Here is a 23,927-nt window from a genome sequence, read left to right on the forward strand (position 1 = left end):
TTACAGACTGAAAATGTGCATCATTACATCTGTAGCTGTACATCTGTAGCTTCATCTACTGCATATCTTTAAACAATTAATTACAAAGCAAAAGCAAACTAAGCTGGGAGATGCTAAATCTGTAATTAAATAAAATAAAGAAAGAGAGAGAGACCCACTTCTAAGGGCTCATTGCATCTGAGGAGACGCCTGCTCTTCTGCTCAGGTTTGTAGAGCCGAGTTTATAACGGAAGAGTCAAATGTGGAGCTTGCGTGCCTCGTCAACTCCAGGCAAATTATTTATTAAACCAGAAACATTGTTATTAATTTATTAAAGGGAACCCGTTAACGTTCACTTCCCGGGTCCACCCTGCGTGGAGTTTGCATGTTCTCCCCGTGTCTGCGTGGGTTTCCTCCGGGCGCTCCGGTTTCCTCCCACAGTCCAAAGACATGCAGGTTAGGTGGATTGGCGATTCTAAATTGGCCCTAGTGTGTGCTTGGTGTGTGGGTGTGTTTGTGTGTGTCCTGCGGTGGGTTGGCACTCTGCCCGGGATTGGTTCCCTGCCTTGTGCCCTGTGTTGGCTGGGATTGGCTCCAGCAGACCCCCGTGACCCTGTGTTCGGATTCAGCGGGTTGGAAAATGGATGGATGGATGGAACCCGTTAACAACCAGTGCCATTCACTAATAACAGTTTTCTATGGGAGAGACTCTTAATACCAGTTAAATAAAATTTAATGTACAATTAGACCTGCCTCCATAAAATAATCACCATACAGCCTAATGTTTACTCGCCTATCACTGTGTTCAGAACGCGGTGCTCTCGGCTATCTGTGCTTTCATCAACTACATCAGAAATTTTCTTGCCATGAGTCTTTCGATGAATGTCCTCCATATGTTGTTCAAAGACACGGGCCAATGAGTTTGACGAAGACTGCGCTCATTATCTGGCAGTGCCTCCCTGTTTACAATGTGTAATAAAGAAAGGACACATCTTCGTCATTTTTTGGAGTGTATGTCCGACTCCGCAAAAAACAAGGCTACAAAATCCTCCACCTGAAGGTGAACACCTATTCATCTCAATTTCTCCCTGTTCTTGAGGTGGGTTTTAGATGTAACGCGGTCATTGCAAGTATCTTCTTGTGTACAATCTATGGTGTGCTGGCAAAACTTGCAGAAAAGTCGTCCAGATTCATAAAAGTTATCGGGATATTGTTGTCTTTTATTTTTCTTTTCTTCATCATGTAAAGCACTTTGAGCTACATTTTTTGTATGAAAATGTGCTATATACATAAATGTTGTTGTTGTGACCTCAGCTTTGCAGTTAAGTTCGTGTTTCTTAGTTTTTTCTATGTAGATCTGATTCTGCTGGCTTTGACCTTTCTGTCTCATGTAGCTTGCTAATTCACGTGTCATTAACGGGAAAACATACGAGAAACACACACAAACAGATAGAGGCACGACTGAATTTCTAGAAAGAATTACGTTCACAAAATAATATCTGAATGATAGAAATACAGAGTATTCAATCATTTTAATATATTGGGAATTTTTGTAACAGTCACCTATTCAGTCTCTAAATTCTGCACATTCCCATTTTTAAATCTAAAATCTGTTTTAATGCATTAATTCCATGATTCCATCCGTGTTTTCTGCATCACGGAAATCATAGGGTCCTACAAACTCTTCAGACTGCACCTTTGGCATCTGCCATTGTCTTGATGACTCGGCCCATTACCCAGGAATTGTGGATGCAACATCATCTACAATTAAAACGTCTCCTGGCTCAAAATTTCTTCATGCTGTTAGCTCTTTTTGACGTTCTTGAAGTATTGGCAGATACTCTTTAGACCATCTGTTACAAAACAAATCAGCCGTGTATTGAATTTGCTTTCAGCGTCTTCGAGTGTACTGGTCGTTTGTAGAGAAGAGCCCAGGAGGCATGTCAGGTTGTGTCTTCAGTAGCAGCAAGTGATTGGGTTTGAGTGGCTCCAAGTCATTTTAGTCATCTGATTTTAAAAGTTTCAGAACTATTTAAGAACGGTCAGAAAACTGTATGCCTATCCCATTTCTATGTTGAAAATGGGTTTTTTAACTCCCTGTGCACTGGGACCAGTTCTAAACAACAACTGACTCAATTAACACACTGAATCTCAGTTACAGCAAGAAAGTTCTATCTCTTACTAACTTATAGGGGGAAAAGACTATACCATTGTCTATGACTAGGAAATAAATTTAAATTAGTGTGTATTTAACTTGCTAAGCTTAAAGCATTACTTTCTAAGATTGGCTCATAAATAACCAATTGTGTCTAAACTGTTGTATGTAAAAGAGTTAAAATGTTTGTGTAATTTCAGATTTACAGAAGAATGGCAGCTTCTCTCCACCTTCATTTGGTCAGCCCTCTCTTCAATACAAAGACAAAGATATGAAGAAATCAGCAAGAGGATCAGACAACCTGACAGCAGCCTTTTTGCAGTGCAGTTCTCTCCCTGCTACTGGAGTAACACAGACAGAAGACATCAAAACTAATCGACAGCAAGTGGAGAAAGAAATCCAAATTCAGACTGGAAAAAAATGTTTGGAATGTGGCAAACAATTTGCACGGAAATTTCTTCTTAACAAGCATATGAAGATTCACACTGGAGAAAAAACATATTGTTGTCATGAATGTGGCAAGCATTTTCCAACAATCAAGAATCTTAACAAACACACAAAAATTCACTCTGAAGAGCAGAAACCTCATTGCTGTAAAGAATGTGGCAAACGATTCATAATGAGAAGCTATCTTCAGAACCACAGAAGAATCCACACAGGAGAAAAACCTCATTGCTGTCCAGAATGTGGTAAGTCATTCTTAAGGAAATGTCATCTTCAGGACCACAGAAGAATCCACACAGGAGAAAAACCTCATTATTGTCCAGAATGCGGTAAATCATTCTCAAGCAGAAGCCATCTTCAGAACCACAGAAGAATCCACACAGGAGAAAAACCTCATTGCTGTCCAGAATGTGGTAAGTAGTTCTCAAGCAGAAGCTATCTTCAGGACCACAGAAGAATCCACACAGGAGAAAAACCTCATTATTGTCCAGAATGTGGTAAGTCGTTCTCAATCAGAAGCTATCTTAAGAGGCACAGAAGAATCCACACAGGAGGAAAACCTCATTATTGTCCAGAATGTGGTAAATCGTTCTCAAGCAGAAGCTATCTTCAGACCCACAAAAGAAGCCACACAGGAGAAAAACCTCATTGTTGTCCAGAATGTGGTAAGTCATTCTCAAGGAAAAGTAATTTTCAGAGGCACATAAGAATCCACACAGGAGAGAAACTTCATTGTTGTCCACAATGTGCCAAGCAATTTCAAAGGCATGTAGAAATTGACACTGAAGGGAAGCCATACTGCTGTTCTCAATGTGGAAAAAGGTTTTTCAACATTAGCTGTTTTCAAGTAAACACACAAACTCACACTAAAGAGAAAATGCAGTATGTATGTTCTGAATGTGGCAAATGTTATACAAGCCAGAAAAGTCTTTATAGACATGTCAAAATTCATAATGAAGAAAAAACTTATTGCTGTTCTGAATGTGAGAAACGATTCTTAGATTTATTCACACTTCAGTGCCACATCAGAACTCATACTGGAGAGAAACCTTATTGTTGTCCTGAATGTGATAAGCAGTTCTCACAACAAAGCTCCCTAAAGAGACACATCAGATGTCACACCGGAGAGAAACCTCACCATTGCTTGGAATGTGGCAAACAATTCTCACGACGCAGTTCGCTTTATAATCATTGGAGAAGTCATACTGGAGAGAAGCCTTACAGTTGCAAGGAATGTGGAATGCGATTCTCATCTAACAGTTCTCTTCACAGGCATAAAATAATTCATTCTGGTAAAAAACAAAGCTGTTCTGACTGTGGCAAGCTTTTCTCTGACAGCATGACTCTTAAGGATCACATGAGAATTCACTCTGGAGGAAAAACCCTATTAGTGACCAGAATGCTGCAAACCATTCTCATTTCCAAGCGCGCTTAGGTGCCACAGAAGGATCCACACTGGAGAGAAGCAGTACACCTGTTCTGAATGTGGTAAAGGGTACTCTTCCAAAAAAAAATTTTCAGAGACACACACAATCATATTGGAGTAAAGCCTGTCCCAGAAATGAGAAATGATCTTTCCATTGGCTCCTCACCCAAACAAAATGAAGACAAATCTTCTGTATAAGGTAAATGATTTCAGTTTAATGTAGTTAATAAGTATATAAGAATAGTGGAGAAAACACTCATAATGGCAAACAGATCATAGAGGTAAGGTAACCTGACAGCCACAGATGAAATTACAATGGAATGAACACAATGGAATACAACACACATTTCACAAACAGCAAGAATCTTCTTCAATAACTTATTGGAGCAAGAAAAAACCTCATTGTTGTCCTAAATGTGGTTAATGCTTTTCAGACAGCAGTGGCCTTCATAGTCATAAATGACTGGCTTACTTGTGGTAGGCCTCTTCGCTGTTCTGAATGTTGAAAGTGGTCCTCCTGTATCAGCAATCATCAGCAACACGTAAGATTTCATGAAGGACTCAGAAACTGTACTGCCAGGACGTCAGCCATACAGGGACTGATCATCTCTGCACCAGTGCTGTGACATAAGATGGTGAACAATACAAACACCAGACAACAGAATGAGGTAGCAACAGTACTGTATGGTGATAACAACTTCAACCACAGAACACAACTGAAAAAGTTCAATGTAATAATAAAAAATGGAGAAGTCAAATCAAATCCACAGTGCAGTGCCAACTACCAGGAGGTGCCACTGACAACAAGTGAGCTTGTTGAACAACACTGAGCTTTGGAGATGGGGCCTTATCTGAGTAGCAATGAACTTGTACCGTCTCTGGGATGTCATCTGATGGCTGACGCCTGGGCTGAGTGCAGACAGCCATTCTTAACCCTGATAATGAAGAAGTCATTTAGATAGATAGATAGATAGATAGATAGATAGATAGATAGATAGATAGATAGATAGATAGATAGATAGATAGATAGATAGATAGATAGATAGATAGATAGATAGATAGATAGATAGATACTTTATTAATCCCAATGGGAAATTTAGTGACGTCAGCTGACAGCCAATGCTGTCCAATCAGATACTGGGGAGGGACAGTCGAGGAGGACAGGAGACTAAAAAGAGAGCCGTCACATGACAGACCAATGTAGAGGGGCTTTATAAGACTTTTACACTAATTTAGGTTATCATTTATAAACGATAAGAGTCTTTACAAACCAAACACATTCATCAGCTGTGTGTCAAGGGTGAGTCCAAAAGTGGGAATTTAATAAGATCTGAATATAAATAAAATGAAACATTCAGGGTTCAAAGAGAAATGTTTAAGACCTGAAGAGGGAGTCACAATGGCATGCTAGGGTTAGCGCAGGGGACCACAGGTGTGAAGAATATCAATTAATGTATAGAAGGAATATTATTTAAAATAATAATAATAAATTTATGAGATATGGGACACCATAATGAATGCAGAACACAATGAAAATTTGATGAACTGATTTTATTGTCTGACATATAAGATGAAAAGTGAAGACAAAGCAGAGACACACAGGGATCTCTGCTGACCCAGCTGTTCATTTGATAAATTAACCTAAAAATATGACGGATGTCCCTTTGCTCCATGTCAGGCTATCCTGGGGTGGTGTGTGAAGGATGCTCTATACTCTGAATGTGTTGGTTCAGGTTTCAGTTTGAGTTCAGCACCTTCTTCATATCGATACCCAAGACAACGTTTCTTCACATCGAGACTACAAGCTGGAGGCCACAGGAGCTCAATAAACTCCAACAGCAGGATGGACGATTAGAAAGCTCTGCTTTGAGAGAGTGTCAGCTACACAAAGCTTCAGCTTCATTTACTTGACAGAAAACTCCAAAAAGTAGAAGTGGCCCCTTCTGTACCCCCACCACTGAAGGTCACATTTGACAACTTACTACTCGGCGTTGGTTCACTCTGCTTGGACTTTCTGTATTTTGTAAGTTTGTTTCATTTTTTGGCCACACTCTTTTTCCATTTCATTTCATTGATGTTCTCAAATGTGTGAGTATAGCTTGACTCTTACAAGGACTTCTCTAAAAAGGGTACATTGGCTATGAAATGCAAGAAGTCAGAAAAATATAAAGAGTGGAAACCACAAAATAGAATGTGACATCGATGAAATACGCTCAGTGACAGAGGTGACATGGACAAAATCAGAAAGGACAGCACAGAAAAGGCAGGTACCAACTGAAAACAAAAGAAGAAAGCTGATTGGTGAAAAGACCTGTCAGTCACTCCTGAGTGGACTGTTGAGGACAGCTGTGGCATGCAGACTTCAGAGTTCATGTGTTTTTGATTTCAAATCTGTGACCATGCACTGAATAAGTCTGTTATTTATCGGTTAGCATGTTCTGAAACTGTAATGTCATCACAAAGATCACACAAACACGTAATGTGACATTTGTGATCAATGACTTCTGTTGATTTTTATGTCACCATTCATCAGCCCTGTACAGAGTGCCACTTCCAGATCGGCAACCCCACTGCACCCCGTAGCACATTTGGAGTTTGGGACTGGAGCACAAAGTGGATGGCACTCTGAGAAGGACAGACTTGTAAGACGTGAACAAAGCCAGCTGCCCTCCCTGGTCTGTCTTCATTCAGAAGGACTCACCTGAGTGGTGGGATTATTCTGCGGCGCTCCTGTTAGCCGACATTTCATCAGCTTGCTTTCTGCGTTTCATCTGATAACCAGCAGAGTTAATCAAAGATGAGCCAGGCCTGTTACAATGTGAACATTCTTGATATTTTGTTTTTCTTTAAATGTTGTTTCTCTTCTTTAGTTTAAGTTCCTGGAGGCCTTGTACATTAGAGATTATTAATACATGAGCATGTGGTGTTAATAATGAATTGACAATTAATAAACTGTTTTTATTGCTAAATTGTAAGTGTGGCCTGTTGCCATTTTGTATCTTTACCCTTCTTAACTGTGTTGGTAAGACGTGTTGCACTGTTGCCTCCCTAGAATTAAGTGCCACATCACCGACGCTCGGCCTCACACCCTTCATCACACGTGAGGCAGAATCCAAGATTGAGGATCCAACTGTTAATCCTTCCTCACCAGTTTGTCCAGGCGTGAGGCGTCTTTCTTCTTAATGCTGCCTCCCCAGCACACCACCGCACAGAAGAGGGCACTCGCCACAACCGTCTGATAGAACATCTGCAGCATCTTATTGCAGATGTTGAAGGACACCAGTCTTCTAAGGAAGTATAGTCGGCTCTGTCCTGTCTTGCACAGAGCATCAGTATTGGCAGTCCGGTCCAAATTTTATCATCCAGCTGCACTCCCAGGTATTTATAGGTCTGCACCCTCTGCACACAGTCACCTCTGATGATCACGGGGTCCATGATGGGCCTGGTCCTCCTAAAATCCACCACCAGCTCCTTGGTTTTGCTGGTATTCAGGTGTAGGTGGTTTGAGTTGCATCATTTAACAAAGTCCACGATTAGGTCCCTATACTCCTCCTCCTGCCCACACCTGATGCAGCCCATGATAGCAGTGTCGTCAGCAAACTTTTGCACATTGCAGGACTCCGAGTTGTATTGGAAATATGATGTATATAGGCTGAACAGGACCAGAGAAAGTACAGTCTGGTCACAAGTGCAAAGGTCAGCACCTTCCTTTTGATAAGGTCTCTGAGGTACTGGCTGTGGTTTTAGTGGGATAGTTGGGCTGGTAACGAATACATGTTAGACAACTTGACACCTCATCTGAAATGTCTTGGTTTATTCTTGGCCGATACATTACTTCATGAGCCCTTCTCTTACATTTCTCAACTCCCAGGTGACCCTCATGATTTTCTTTAACATGTCTTTTCTTAATCTTTTTGGAATCACTATTTTACTGCCCTTGTATAAAATACTATCAATAATGGTCAATTGAGCCCTGTAGTTCCAATGCTCACTAAGATCCATACCACCGTCTCTTTTCGCATTAGGCCAACCAGTTACTATAGCTTTTGCCACCTGCATCAGTGTCCCGTCTTCCTCAGTCTCCTGCCAAATTAGATGCATTTTGGCATTAGCTACAGGTAGAGCTTCTGTAATCAGGTTAACATCTGCCTGGATATCTTCAAATACTTGATGATCAGGTGGAGACTTTGGATCAGCTGCTCTGGACAGTGTATCTGCTGTATACATCTGCTTTCCCAGTGTATATACAACATTTAGTGCATAACGCTGACATTTGATCATCATCCTTTGAATTCGTAATGGACATTCATTGAGGGGTTTTACTAATAACGATATTAATGGCTTATGATCGGTTTCTGCAATGACCATTTGTCCTGAAACAAACTGATGAAATCTATTACATGCGAACTCAATGCTCAGCAGCTCTTTTTCTATTTGGACATATCTGGTTTCTGCACCTGTACAGAGTGAGATGCATATGCCACTGGTTGCCAGTTATCATCGTATTTCTGAAGTAAAACGGCTCCCAGACCTGTTTGAGATGCATCAGCTGAAATTGTGACTGATCTTGCTGGATCGTAAAATTTCAGCACTTGTTCTTTTCTAAGTACTTTCTTTAAATGTTGCCATGCCATTTCTTGCTCGTGACTCCATTCCCACTCGTTTTTCTTTTCAGTCAGTCTTCTTAGTGGAGCTATTTCTTCAGAAAGTCAAAGTGAAATTTATTGTCATCTCAACCATATACAAGTATACAGATAGACGAAATTGCGAAGCTCAGGGTCCACAGTGTAAAAACATGAAGTGCAAAGAAAAAATTAAAAATAAATTAAAAATAGAATTAAAATTTAAATTTGAAACACAAACAAGACAAGACAAAGAATTAGCAGCAATATTGACGTGTAGTTAGCAATATGAACATTGATGCAATGTATGATATTTGCAATCTAGATACATAAATAGAGTCACAAGAATTTCCCCATATAATTAATCATTCCGATAAACCTCTGAACATCTTTTTAACTTTGTGGTTTTTCATATTTTCAACAGCTGACACTTTCATTGGATCAGGATGGACACCCCTACTGCTGATTGTATCACCTAGAAATGCCGGTTCAGACACCCGTATTTTACATTTGCTTTTATTCAGCTTTATATTGGCTTTACGTGCAGCTCTCAAATACCTTTCTGAGTCTCTCATCATGTTCTTCCTTGTTAGCTCCTCATATAATGATATCATCCATGGAAGTATCAACACCTTCAATGTTTTCATATATCATATATTGAGTTTTATGGTATACCTCTGGTGCAGAAGCAATCCCAAAAAGGAGTCTCAAAAACCGGTATCTAGCAAAAGTGCTATTAAAAGTACTCAGATTTACACTGGCATCATCCAATTTTAGCTGCCAAAATCCTGAAGATGCATCCAATTTACTAAAATACCTGGCCTTTGCAAATTGAGACATTACTTCTTCACGTGTAGGGAGTTTAAAATGCTCTCTCTTAATTGCTCCATTCAGATCTCTTGGATCCAGACTAATTCTTAAATTTCCATTTTTCTTGTCTACAATTACTAAAGAATTAACCCATTCAGTTGGAGTATCTAGTTTCTCAATTACTCCTAGGTGTGCCATTCTGTCAAGCTCAGCTTTTCAAGGTTCTCTCAGAGAAAATGGGACTTTTCTGCATGGAGGGATGACGGGAGGTGTATTTCTGTCAATTTTTATAGTGTGCTGTCCTGGGAGACATCCTAATCACGGTATTCTTCTATCAGCGGATCACAGTCAGGGTTTTCACTTTCAAGGACTAAAACTCTCTTTACTAGACTTAGTCTCTCACAAGCAGTTAAACCCAATAATGCTTGTACATGCTTGTGCCCTTATACTGTATGTCACCTTTGCCTCACGTTTTCCTTTCACAGGGATATCAGCGTCTGCATAGCCTGTTACTTTCACATGTGCATCATGTAGTTTTGGTCTTGGCCTCAAAGCATTAAATACTTTTTCTGAAATAACATTTCCTTGTGCTCCAGTGTGCAGCTTAAACAAAACAATTACACCTTTCACCTGCACAGGAATAGCCCAATCTTTTCCATTGTGTCCTTTCTCTGACAAGACATTTACAAAGAATTCTTCTCTATCACTTACTGTAACACTATTCACTTTACGTTGCTGTTCTTGTTTTCGACAGCATCGTTCAAAATGGTTATTCTGGCCACAGTTATTGCAGGTCTTACCATAGGCTGGGCACTTCTTTGGTGTATGTAGCGTTCCACATCGATTACACTTGGAGCGATACTTTCTGTTTGCCTCATTTCTGGAACTTTCTGTTCGTGTCGATTTCTTCTCTTTGGACGCCTTTGGTTTATCATGCTTTTTTAGACCATCTACAGTGCAGTTTTCACTTATCAGTTCTCTGGCTTGTGACTTTACCGTTTCAGCAGCCCTGCATAGCACTAACGCTTTGTCTGAATCCAGGCCTTGTTCTCTAAGCAGCCTCTCTTAGCGCATTATCAGGTATTCCACATACAATTCTATCTTTGATCAAAGAGTCTGTAAGCTCATCACGTACGTTTGGCTGTGGTTTCAAAGCTCTGTCACAAAGTGAGCAATTGTTTCCAGGATTTCTGTATGCATGTAAAAAATCAATGTCTTTCGTAGATAACATTTCTTTTAGGTATACAGTATGCCTCAAACTTGTCCATAATTGGTTTCGGTTTTAATTCGTCCCCATCTTCAAAGAGAAAATTATAATAAATTTCAAGCGCTTCATCCCCGACAACATGTAAAAATAACAAAGCTTTCATTTTTTCTGCTTTACGATCTGCGTCAATTGCAGATAAATAGAGTTCAAAGCGCTGTTTGAATCTCCTCCAGTTTTCAGCTACATTACCGGTCAACTGAAGCTTTGGAGGTGGCTGCAGACCTTCCATTTCTTCTTTATTTTATTATTTTATTTATTTTTTTTAGATATCTTTATTTTTTCAATTCCTTGACTCAGACTGTCTTTTCCAAACCCACACTTGTGACACCATGTATTGTTTTTATTGTTATTTCCAATAACTCAGCGACACCTTGTTTGGAAAAGAGTAACTCTTTACTTGAACAGTCGTAGACAACTTGTGCAAATACACCAACTGCTATTCCCACTTAAATTAAATTAAGACGTTACTATTAGCTGTCGAGTTCACAGATCAACATCAACTATCATTACAGTGGAGTCTTCTTGAATTGATGTAAACTAGAAGAACAGATGACAGGGAGAGGCAGCTGAGCAAGAAAGAGCTCTTGAGTTGGACGGATGGCGTAAATCTGTGAGAAGTTCAGCAGCTGAATAATCGCAGGTAACACGTTAAAATGTCTTCAATCAATTCTCTTAGCGCTTGCCCTAAATGTGTTAATTGTATCCAGCTAATCTGACCGCTTGTCACACATTGCTAATGAAGCTGCAGCAAATTAAATCCAAGTCTATTAGTAGTAATAGAGGGTCACCGGCACTTGATTGTTATTGTTATATTATTATGACTTTTGTATTTCATTGTTACGACTTACTATTTATTACGACTTAACATCTCATAATTATGACTTACTACCTCAGAATTATGACATAAAATGTGATTTGTACAACTATATAAAAACACATGCTCAGAAGAGTGGTCTTCCATGTAAACCCAGCTCAACATGCACCACAAAGATCACATAAATCAGAGGATCTGTTTCTAACAAATGTGTTAGAAACTGTGGAAGGTCTGCCTGCTACTATAAGAGATGCCTCTTCGGTCTCAGCTTTTAAATCCCAGCTGAAGACTCACTACTTCAGTTTAGCATATCCTGCCTAGAGCTGCTGATTAACTCTACAGACTGTCATCAGCACTAAAACATAAGTAATATGATAATTATAATTTGTTACTAACCCTCACCTATTCTGTTTCTGTTCTGGGTACTCAAATGTGCCACTTGGTGCCACGGCCCACCTGCCAAGTTGTTTTGCCTGCCTAAGGTAAAGTCATCCCTGATGGAGGATCGCAGGAATCATTGGGTAGAGGGGTCCTTTCATCGGATTGGCTGGCCCAGCACTGACTCAGCTGTGGAATGGCCAAATGGGGGAGGCAGCTTGATGGCTGAGGTCTCCAGGACTCTAAACAAATACAAATCCTATGATGTGATATCATCTACTGTTAAATTTGCTCTGTACTTGTAATATTTTTATTTTGCTATAATACTGTACTGAGGATTACTTGTGTTCTTTTCTGCTGTGGCAGACAGCCAGGTCCCATGCCCGGCAGGGGCGCCCCTGCTACTTATGTTCCGGGGGAGCAGCCATGGACAGCTCAGTACCTCCCCCGGGTCGCTTGGTGGCAGCCTCCCTGGCCAACGGTGATTCCCCAACCTCCCGCAGGGCTCCATGGGAGATGGGGTCCTCCACAGCCTGGTTGGGGCCCGGAGTGGCCTCTAGGGCAGGCAGTCTGGTTTCAACAGCCTGGCTGGATGACTCTTCGGCCCCACCTGGAAGTGCAATTAGGACCAGGTGGTCAAGCACCTGGAACGCTTCTGGGTGCGCTGTAAAAAGGGCCAGCCACCACCACTCGAGGATCCAGGGTCGGGAGGAGGAGGACTACGCTTGTGGAGGAGTGGTGGTAAAAGAAAGGATTGTTGGGATAGTGCTTTATGGACTGTGTATTGCCTGTGGGACGCGGGGATGACGTGCACCCACGGGTGAAGAAAAATAAAACGTGTCTTTAGTTTACAATTGCCTCTGTGTCCTTCTGTGTCGGGTCGGGCGCAATATAGCGCCTTTGTTACACGGTGTATTGTGTTGTATTGACCCCCTTCTCTTTGACAGCCACTGCATGCCCAACCTACCTGGAAAGGGCTCTCTCTCTGAACTGTCTTTCCCAAAGTGTCTTTCATTTTTTCCCTAGTTTTTACTTGTCCTCTTAGAGAGTCAAGGGTGGGGGGCTGTCAAGAGGCAGGGCTTGTTAAAGCCCATTGCGGCACTTCTTGTGCGATTTTGGGTTACACAAAAATAAATTGTATTGTATTGTATTGTTTTCAACAACAAAGAGCAAACCAATTAAATGTCTGAGGTATAAATAAGAGGACAGGGTCAGTCAAGATCCTCTCTTGTGATGTTCTCATCATTTGAGATTCTAATTTGAGGTATAGCAGGAGATGATAAACAAAGGGGGTGGACTTAACCTTTTCCACATTTGAAATTTGCATTTATGTTTATTTAAATTAGGCAGTGGGCTACAAAATGTAAATGTGGCCTGACGTTTGTTATGTTTTATCACCTTTTTCTAAACATATTCTTTAAAAGAAAAACAAATCTGAACATGTCCACATACAGTGCCTTCAAAAAGTCTTCAGGCCCTTCAGCTTTTTCACATTTCGTTATGTTGCAGCTTTGGGCTAAAATCATTTCAATTCACTTTTTCCCAAATCAAGCAACACTCAGCTCAACCAAGGTTTTCTTCTTCTTCTTTCGGCTGCTCCCATTAGGGGTTGCCACAGCTGATCATCTTCTTCCATATCTTTCTGTCATCTGCATCTTGTTCTGTTACACCCATTACCTTCATGTCCTCTCTCACCACATCCATAAACCTTCTCTTAGGCCTTCCTCTTCTCCTCTTACCTATCTTTAACATCCTTCTCCCAATATACCCAGCATCTCTCCTCTGCACACGTCCAAACCAACACAATCTCACCTCTCTGACTTTGTCTCCCAATCGTCCCACCTGAGATGACCCTCTAATGTCCTCATTTCTAATCCTGTCCATCCTCGTTACACCCAATACTAATTTAACATCTTTAACTCTGCCACCTCCAGCTCTGTCTCCAGCTTTCTGGTCAGTGCCACCGTCTCCAGCCCATATAACATACAGTGAATCCAGAAAGTATTCCCAGCGCTTCATCACTTTCTCCACATTTTGTTATGTTACAGCCTTATTCCAAAATGGATTAAATTCATTTTTTTCCTCAGAATTCTACACACAACACCCCGTAATGACAACGTGAAAAAAGTTTACTTGAGATTTTTGCAAATTTATTAAAAATAAAAAAACTGAGAAATCCCATGTCCATAAGTATTCACAGCCTTTGCTCAATACTTTGTCGATGCCCCTTTGGCAGCAATTCCAGCCTCAAGTCTTTTTGAATATGATGCCACAAGCTTGGCACACCTATCCTTGGCCAGTTTTGCCCATTCCTCTTTGCAGCACCTCTCAAGCTCCATCAGGTTGGATGGGAAGCGTCGGTGCACAGCCATTTTAAGATCTCTCCAGAGATGTTCAATCAGATTCAAGTCTGGGCTCTGGCTGGGCCACTCAAGGACATTCACAGAGTTGTCCTGAAGCCACTCCTTTGATATCTTGGCCATGTGCTTAGGGTCGTTGACCTGCTGAAAGATGAACCATCGCCCCAGTCTGAGGTCAAGTGCGTTCTGGAGCAGGTTTTCATCCAGGATGTCTCTGTACATTGCTGCAGTCATCTTTCCCTTTATCCTGACTAGTCTCCCGGTCCCTGCCACCGAGCTTCATGGCAAAGGCTGTGAAAACTTCTGTACATGTGCTTTCTCAGTTTTTTTATTTTTAATAAATTTGCAAAAACCTCAAGTAAACTTTTTTCACATTGTCATTATGGGGTGTTGTGTGTAGAATTCTGACGAAAAAAATGAATTTAATCAATTTTGGAATAAGGCTGTAACATAAACAAATGTGGAAACAGTGATGCGCTGTGAATACTTTCCAGATGCACTGTAGCTGGTCTCACTACCATCCTGTAGACCTTCCCTTTCACTCTTGCTGATGCCTGATCTAAATCAGGGTGTCCAACTCTGACCCCAGAGGGCCGCAGTGGCTGCAGGTTTTCCTTCCTGACACTTTCTTAATCAGTAACCAATTTCTGCTCTTAATTGACTTCTTTTCCCTTCTCTTTGTTAATTGAAGAATCCTCTGAATTGTTTCTTTTCTTCCTTAAATGGCAGCCAAATAAAAATGAGATGTGAAGTGAACCAACGATTGACCAGCCAGGTGTTATCAACATGATCAGTTGTGGTATCAAACTCCCACCAGTTTCACTCTAACCAGTTTCTTAATTAGAAGCCGATTGTTGTTGTTAATTGAACTCGTTATTTAATTCCATGGCTGTGCTCTCGTTTGACCACAGCAGAAAGCAGATCAGCGTCACCGAGACCTTCATCTTTCTTTATTTTCTGATACTGTGTGACAGCAAAGGTTATCTGGTCATGTGTTGGGTCATTTTGTATTTCATTACTTTTCGGTTGCGAACTAAGTAATAAAAGAAACAGATAAGGGGTCTGAGTCTTAAATAGAAAGTCAAATAAAATGAAGGGGAAAAAAGTTAATTAGCAGCAAAAATGAGTCATTAATTTAGAAAATGGTTAGAATGAAAACCTGCAGCCCTCCAGGATCAACACCCCGATCTAAATTAAACAAGGAAACAGTCAAGTCTCCATGTGCCTCGTGTGTTCTTGAAAACTGTGATGGCAAGCAGGCGTGTGTGTGTGTGTGTGTAATGAAGAGTTACCGTTCAGGAGAAGCCATCTCGTCCTACCAACACAGTTAAGAAAGATAAAGCTACAAAATGACAACAGGCCACACTTACAATTTAGCAATAAAAACAGTTTATTAATCGTCAATTCATTATTAACACCAAATGCTCATGTATTAATAATCTCTAATCTACAAGGCCTACAAGAACACAAAGTAAAGAAGCAGAACAAATATTGAAAGCAAACCAAAATGTCAAGAACGTTCACATTGTAACAGGCCTGGTTCATCTTTGATTAACTCTGCTGGTTATCAGATGAAACGCAGAAAGCAAGCTGATGAAATGTCGGCTATCAGGAGCACCGCAGAACAATCCCACCACTCAGGTGAGTCCTTCTGAATGAAGACAGACCAGGGAGGGCAGCTGGCTTTGTTCACGTCTTACAAGTCTGTCCTTCTCAGAGTGCCATCCACTTTGTGCTCCAGTCCCAAACTCCAAATGTGCTACAGGGTGCAGTGGGGTTGCTGATCTGGAAGTGTCACTCTATACAGGGCTGATGAATGGTGCCATAAAAATCAACAGAAGTGATTGATCACAAATGTCACATTACGTGTTTGTGTGATCTTTGACATTACAGTTTTAGAACATGCTAACTGATAACTAACAGACTTATTCAGTGCATGGGCACAGATTTGAAATCAAAAACACATGAACTCTGAAGTCTGCATGTCACGGCTGTCCTCAACAGTCCACTCAGGAGTGACTGACAGGTCTTTTCACCAATCAGCTTTCTTCTTTTGTTTTCAGTCGGTTCCTGCCTTTTCTGTGCTGTCCTTTCTGATTTTGTCCTCGTCACCTCTGTCACTGAGTGTATTTCATTGATGTCACCTCTTCATTTTGTGGTTTCCACTCTTTATATTTTTCTGCCTTCTAGCATTTCATGACCAGTGTACCCTTTTTAGATAAGTCCTTGTAAGAGTCAAGCTATGCTCACATATTTGAGAACATCAATGAAATCAAATTTAAAAAGAGTGTGGCCATAAAATGAAACTTAAACTTACAAAATACAGAAAGTCCAAGCAGAGTGAACCAACGACAAGGGTACAGAAGGGGCCACTTCTGCTTTTTGGAGTATTCTGTGAAGTAAATGAAGCCGAAGCTTTGTGTAGCTGACACTCTCTCATAGCAGAGCTTTCTAATCGTCCATCCTGCTGTTGGAGTTTATTGAGCTCCTGTGGCCTCCAGCTTGTAGTCTAGACGTGAAGAAACGTCTTGGGTATCGATATGAAGAATGTGCTGAACTCAAACTCAAACTGAACCAACACATTCAGAGTATACAGCGTCCTTCACACACCACCCCAGGAGATACTGACATGGAGCAAAGGGACATCCGTTATATTTTTAGGTTAATTTAGCAAAATAACAGCTGGGGCAGCAGAGATCTCTGTGTGTTTCTGCTTTGTCTTCCCTTTTCATCTTATATGTCAAAATCAGTTCATTTCATTTTCATTGTGTTCTGCATTCATTATGGTGTCCCATTTATCACAACATTATTATTATTATTTTCAACTATTTTCCTTGTATACATTAATTGATATTCTTCACAACTGTGGTCCTCCTTGCTAACCCTAGCATGCTATTGTGACTCCTTCTTCAGGTCTTAAACATTTCTCTTTGAACCCTGAATGTTTCATTTTATTTGTATATAAATTTTATTAATTTCCCACTTTTGGACTCACCCTTGACACACAGCCAATGAATGTGTTTGGTTTGTAAAGACTCTTATCGTTTATAAATGATAACCTAAATTAGTGTAAAAGCCTTATAAAGCCCCTCTATATTGGTCTGTCATGTGACGGCTCTCTTTTTAGTCTCCTGTCCTCCTCGACTGTCCCTCCTCAGTATCTGATTGGACAGCATTGGCTGTCAGCTGACATCACTAAATGACTTCTTCATTATCAGGGTTAAGAACGGCTGTCTGCACTCAGCCCAGGCGTCAGCCATCAGATGACATCCCAGAGATGGTACAAGTTCATTGTTACTCAGATAAGGCCCCCATCTCCAAAGCTCCGAAACAAAAATATTCCCCTCATTATCAGTGGCACCTCCTGGTAGTTGGCACTGCACTGTGTATTTGATTTGATTTCTCCATTTTTTATTATTACATTGAACTTTTTCAGTTGTGTTCTGTGGTTGAAGTTGTTATCACCACACAGTACTGTTGCTACCTCATTCTGTTGTCTGGTGTTTGTATTGTTCACCATCTTATGTCACAGCACTGGCGCAGAGATGATCAGTCCCTGTATGGCTGACATAATGGCAGTACAGTTTCTGAGTCCTTCATGAAATCTTATGGGTTGATGATGATGGCTGATACAGGAGGACAACTTTCAACATTCAGAACAGCTAACAGGCTTACCACAAGTAAGACAGCTTTTATAATTATGAAGGCCACTGCTGTCTGAAAAGCGTTAATCACATTTAGGACAACAATGAGGTTTTTTTCTTAAACCTGTAAGTTGTTGAAGAAGATTATTACTGTTTGTGAAATATGAGATTGTATTCCAGTGTGTTCATTCCAGTGTGAATTCATATGTGGCTCTGAGCTGACCTTACATCTACTATCTGTTTGCCACTTTCATGTTTTCTCCACTATTCTTATGTATTTATTAACTACTTTCAACTGAAGCACTTTACCTCATTCATAAGATTTCTCTGCATTTTTTTTTGCCTGAGAATCCAATGGAAAGATCATTTGAAATTTCTGGGGCAGGCTTTTCTCCAATATGACTTTGTGTGTGTCTCTGAAAACGTTTTTTGGAAGAATAGCTTTTACCACATTCAGAACCAGTGTACTGCTTCTCTCCAGTGTGGATCATTCTGTGGCACCAAAGTGTGCTTGGACATGAGAATCGTTTGCCACACTCTGGACAGCAATAAGGTTTCTCACCAGAGTGAATTTTCATGTGATCTTTAGTAGTCGAGCTGTCTGAGAAAAGTTTGCAACAGTCACAACAGCGATGTTTCTTACCAGAATGAATTATTTTATGATTGTGAAGAGAACTGTTATATGAGAATCACATTTCACATCCAGTACAAGTGTAAGGCGTCTCTCCAGTATGACTTTTCATATGCTTATACAGAGAATTGAGGTGTTAGAATTGTTTGCACATGGAAAGGTGAGGTTTCTCTCCGGTGTGATATCTGATGTGACTCTGTAGGGTGCTTTGTTGTGAGAACTGCTTATCACATTCAGGACTACAATAAGGTTTATCTCCAGTATGAGTTCTGATGTGGCACTGAAGTGTGCTTAAATATAAGAATCGTTTATCACATTCACAACAGCAATGAGATTTTTCTTCAGTATTTATTTTGGTGTGTCTATAAAGACTTTCTTGGCTTGAATAACATTTCCCACATTCAGAACATACATACTGCATTTTCGCTTTAATGGGAGTTTGTGTGTTTACTTGAAAAGAGCTAATGTTTAAAACATATTTCCACATTGAGAACAACAATATGGCTTCGCTCCAGTATCAGTTTCTGTGTGCCTTTGAAAACTGCATTTGTCAGAAAATTGCTCGGTACATTCTGGACAACAATGAGGTTTTTCTCCAGTGTGGATTTTTCTCTGTATCTGAAGATTACTTCTCCTTGAGAATGACTTACTACATTCATGACAACAATATGTTTTTTCTCCAGTGTGAATCTTCATACCTTTCTCATTGTATTGAGGAGAGGGCTGACCAAATGAGGGTGGAGTGAAGCTGCCATTCTTCCGTAATTCTGAAATAACACAAACATTTTAACTATCATTATTATTTTTTTCCCAACACCTTTATCCAAGGCGACTTACAACATTTGAGATAACAATTGGTTACATTTTTCTTGTTTTTCAACAGGATCACAGGCAGGTCACGTGACTTGCTCAAGGTCACATGGTGTCAATAGCTGAATTTGAACCTGCAACTTCAGGGTTTGACGTCCAAATTCCTAACCACTACCTGCCTTTTAAAATAAATGAAACAGTACAAGTAAAGTGGTGGCACACTGGTTGGTGTTCCTTCCTCACACTGAGGTGCCATTTATGGTCTGGCCAATCCATGTGTGGTCTTTACATGTTCTGCTGCTGTCTGTTCAATTTCTCCACCTTTCTCTCATATGTGAAAGACAGGCCTGATCTGATCAATCGATCACAAATCAAAATCAGCCAATTTTCACTCCAAATGACTTGACCGATGATCAGCAAATTAGTGGATCTTAATATCTGATCTTGAATGATAAAAACCATGCAAGACAAAGTTCCAACATTAGCAAAATACAGAAATACGTCCTCACCAGTCTAACAGTTTTATTGCCTTCCTACAGGAGATAACAAATTTGAGGTTTGTAATATATGTGCAAAAAGAAGTCAGTGATGGAGGATTCTCTGCTAACACTTTCAACAATACAAACCTTATTCAGCATCTGAGAGGTCAAAACAATAGGGACTGGTGTGAAGAACGAACTGTTCAAAGCCTGAGATGACCATCAAGCTTAGTCTAGCTCAGTCACCTACTCTCACTCGGCCTCCAATAATGACAGCACTTAGAAAACTCAACATTACAATACTGACAGCAAGAACACCAAAGACTTACTGTGACAGCAAAAACAGTGGAATTCGTAAGCCTGGACAACCAGCCACTTTCAGTTCTGGAAGATATCACCTTCTAGATCATTTACATCTACGATTCCATCTGCCAGTGAGTGTTTGTTGTCTTATTTATTTTTTTAATTAATTAACCAATCATTACATGTTTTCACTAAAATCCCTTTGGTTCGCCTTTCAGTGAATGTGTAGGGAGGAAAGAGATGCAGAGTGTTACTAAGCTGGTACATAAATATATATCGTTATCAAGTGGACCTCGATTAGTGAGAAATTGTAATCAGCCCTCTTATTGGCTTGTTGGGTAGAATGGTACGAGCCTAGCTTTTAGACCTCAATTAAATAATACTAATTATGCATAATAAGCATTGAATGTGAATAGTCTCTATACAGTTATGAATTCTGTAACAGATATTATCATAATGATTTTTTTCCCCAAATTAAACAATGGTACAAAGATACTTATTTCACAGATGATTGCAAATCTCAAACACATAAACTGCTCAGTGCCGGTGTCTCGACCACACAGACGCACTCAGAGCGACAGACGACAGCCGAGAGATCAAAGAAACTCCACACCAACAGAACTGCAGAATACATGAAGGAATTGTCAATAAAGATAAAGACGATATTTGAGTCAGCAGCATCAGAGGTGAATCTTTATCTCTGTGAACCTTATAACACAAGAGATGCTGGGCCACTGGCTTTCTGGAGGACCAATAAAAGTCGTCGTCCTCCCTGTGCCCTCCTTATACGAGTGGGGACAGCGAGGGTCTGTTCAGTACGGCAGCACATGTCGTGGATGACAGGAGGACCAGACTGTCCTCAGAACATGCAGAGATGTTTATATTCTTAGGTAAGAACCTGAAGCATTCACCAAGACTATCTAGTCTTCTTCTTGTCGTAGTAGATGACTACAAATATCTAATTGAACATTTTATTTGATTAGAAATGTGGAGTATGATTAAGACATGCCTTTAGTTTTGTTCAGCTTGTTATTGTTACATTATGTGTGCATTATGGGTAAATGTTCTTTGTGTATGCAGTAGCACTTTATTATGGAATGTGAAGTTTATGCATGGCTAAAAATACATTTATTATTCTGAAGAAAAAAAAAACGGTATTATTGTTATTGATATTAGCAGATCCTAAATGGAATGGGTGATCAATATCAGCTCTAAACACTCCGATCAGTGCCTTCCTACCCAATAATGTGTCTGAATTTGGGTTTTCTCTTCTTAATTGCAATGTATGTGATGATATTTACTTCCTCTAGAACTTAATCTAGACTAAAAAATAATCACACAAATATATCCGCTTGTGTTAGGGGGGCACAGTGTTTAACACAGCTGCTTTATTGTTCAGGTGTCCTGGGTTCAAATCCTGCCCACAGTTGTTCTACGTAGGGTCTCTGAATGGCATTTCTGGTTATTCTGGTGCTTCCCCTCATCCCAAAAATCATGCTGCTGAAGTGGAGTGGTGACTCAAAATTGACCCAATGTGACTGTGGGAGATGGAAGGGCCCAAGATCATCTGCAAGTGAAGATTTCACACCACTGCCAACTTGTTCAGGCCATGCTGCCCCAGTAAGTTCAGGTTGAGAGCAGAACACAAGAAAGACCCCCTGAATGTCATCGTGGCTTGAACAGGTAGTTCTTGACACTGTTAATGTCAAAGTGCACAAGATTACCATTAGAAAGATGAGGCATATATTAGGTGTGCACTTGCTTGAGCAAATTCACTCTTATTTAGTGCACAGGGCTGAGGTTTTGATTCTTATTTGTTTTTGTGGACATTTCTACTTCAACTGCCACATAATTTAAGAAATATACATGTCTTTAACAAAATATGACGTTTGATATTCTCATTGAACATAATGCACTGTTGGCCTAACATACGTCACAGCTTCAGTCAAAGCTTCATGATGTTCAAGTCATGCGCTCAACACTTTAGATTTTTCCGCATTCACCTAAGTTTTTCTAATTGTTCATTTATTAGGTAACCTATTGTTTGTTATCATGCACCTGAGCAGGTGGTCTTTATCCAAGTTCAATTAACTGTTCTCCACTCTCATTTCAAACTTCTAAAAACATCAAAGCACCCACCATTAGAATTTATAAACTCTCTCTTTCTTTTATATTTAATCACATTACTTACTTATTCCAACACTCCCAGGTGACTCTTCTCCTTCTCTCCCATTTCCCTCAATGATTTTCTCTTCAGACTCTGATAACTCTGATTTCAGCTCTGCTGAATTCTCCTTCATAGCCAGTCGTCCCGTATTAGTGGACCAGGGCTGTAAACTGGATGGAGATTCTTCACAGACCTCCTGTTTGAAAATATCCTCAGTTTCATGCTTTAAAAATTCAAGACTAACAGAGAAATCATCAAATCCTCAGCTTTAATGGCAGCAGTCACCCTCTTGCACTCCTCCTCTTCTTTAAGAACTGAAATTCTTTCTTCGTGATCCTCCAGTTTCACACACACATCCTCAGGTGTGAGCCACTCACAGTCCTCTTCTTTAATGTCCACCGTTCTTTCATCCACGCCATCTTCTTTGGCAGAGGCCATGCTCTGTGGGAAACTCTTCTCTCTGTTTAAGTGTCTGTCCTTCTCTACTCAGATTCACTTCTCACATGGACAGCCCTGAGCTGGAGGCCATTAGACACCTCAGTGTATGGCCATGTGAAATGGGAAAGCCCTGTGAAAATAAAAGTGGGAGAATTAACTTCATAAAGTCAGTAAAAATAATGAGCACACTTCAGGTTCACAGTGCCCTCCATGAAGTTTGGTTCAAAGATATATTTTTCTTAATTTCCTGCTCTGCCTCATAGTTTAAAATTGCAAATCAAACAATTCAGATGTGATCAAAATGCATTGCAGATCTTCATTAAAGAGGATTTGCATACATTTCAGTCCCACCATGTAGATATGACAACACTTCATCTACACGGCACCATCATGTTTGGACACAGCAATGGCAGGTCTATTAGTGTCTCTGTCTGTCTGCCGTCTCCATGCTGAGCGCCATCTCAAACGCTCTCGCGAATGTCACATTCGTTTCTGATGACAGCGACCCTCACAAGCCTCACTCCGAATCCCACTCACAAATCGGTCCAAACTCACCCCAAACTCCCAATTTACAGCACATCGCTTCAGCTCTGCCACATACTGAGTTAGCGTCTCAATGGCCTTTTGACTGCAATGATTTAAACGGAATCTCTCCACAATTACCGGAGGCTTGGGCTCTAAATGATCCTTTAGTATTTCCACAGTTTGCACAAAAGTTTAGTCCTTGGGCTTCAAAGGCTACACTAAATTCCTCAGTAGTCCATAAGTGCTAGCGCCCATTACACTTAAGAGAGTGGTGACTTGTTTATCTTATGCTATTATGCTGTTAACTGCTCCATGTGTTCTGCCTGTGCCAACCATGATTCGGTGCCAGGCTTAAATTCGTCAATTCTACCAAGATGAGCCATTTTACCCACACTGTGAAATCTGCATTATGACTCTTTAAATCCTCGTCGCAAATTTGTGTGAGGTATCAATCCAGCATCACAAAGATAGTCAGAGACGCTGCTGTTTGAAACTAAAGTTCTCAACTTCTTTATTGAACTCCAAATGCCCCAAACACCTTTTATGTTACTTTTCAGCTTTCAACTACGGCATCTCCATAATACCAAAAAACACAAACATACAATCTTAATACACCACAGGTTGCTTGGCTTTTACCGGTCTAGTTGTAAGAAACACCTGCATGAGGAAGGGTAT

The 23,927-nt window shown here is 40.4% G+C and overlaps 2 protein-coding genes across 2 annotated transcripts in view; both read right to left on the bottom strand.

Annotated features, from left to right (window-relative positions):
* The window catches only part of LOC127527846 (gastrula zinc finger protein XlCGF7.1-like), a 67,844-nt gene extending 45,376 nt beyond the window's left edge, over nucleotides 1-22,468 (bottom strand). Inside the window, exon 1 of the mRNA XM_051927986.1 lies at nucleotides 22,314-22,468. Coding sequence (XP_051783946.1) covers nucleotides 22,314-22,422 — 109 coding nt within the window. The 5' untranslated portion in view covers nucleotides 22,423-22,468. The remainder of the gene's footprint in view (nucleotides 1-22,313) is intronic.
* Nucleotides 1-23,927, bottom strand: part of LOC127527841 (tripartite motif-containing protein 16-like) — a 514,766-nt gene that overhangs the window by 433,699 nt on the left and 57,140 nt on the right. The window lies entirely within an intron of this gene.

This window comes from Erpetoichthys calabaricus, chromosome 5, assembly GCF_900747795.2.
Source record: "Erpetoichthys calabaricus chromosome 5, fErpCal1.3, whole genome shotgun sequence".
Lineage (NCBI taxonomy): Eukaryota > Metazoa > Chordata > Cladistia > Polypteriformes > Polypteridae > Erpetoichthys > Erpetoichthys calabaricus.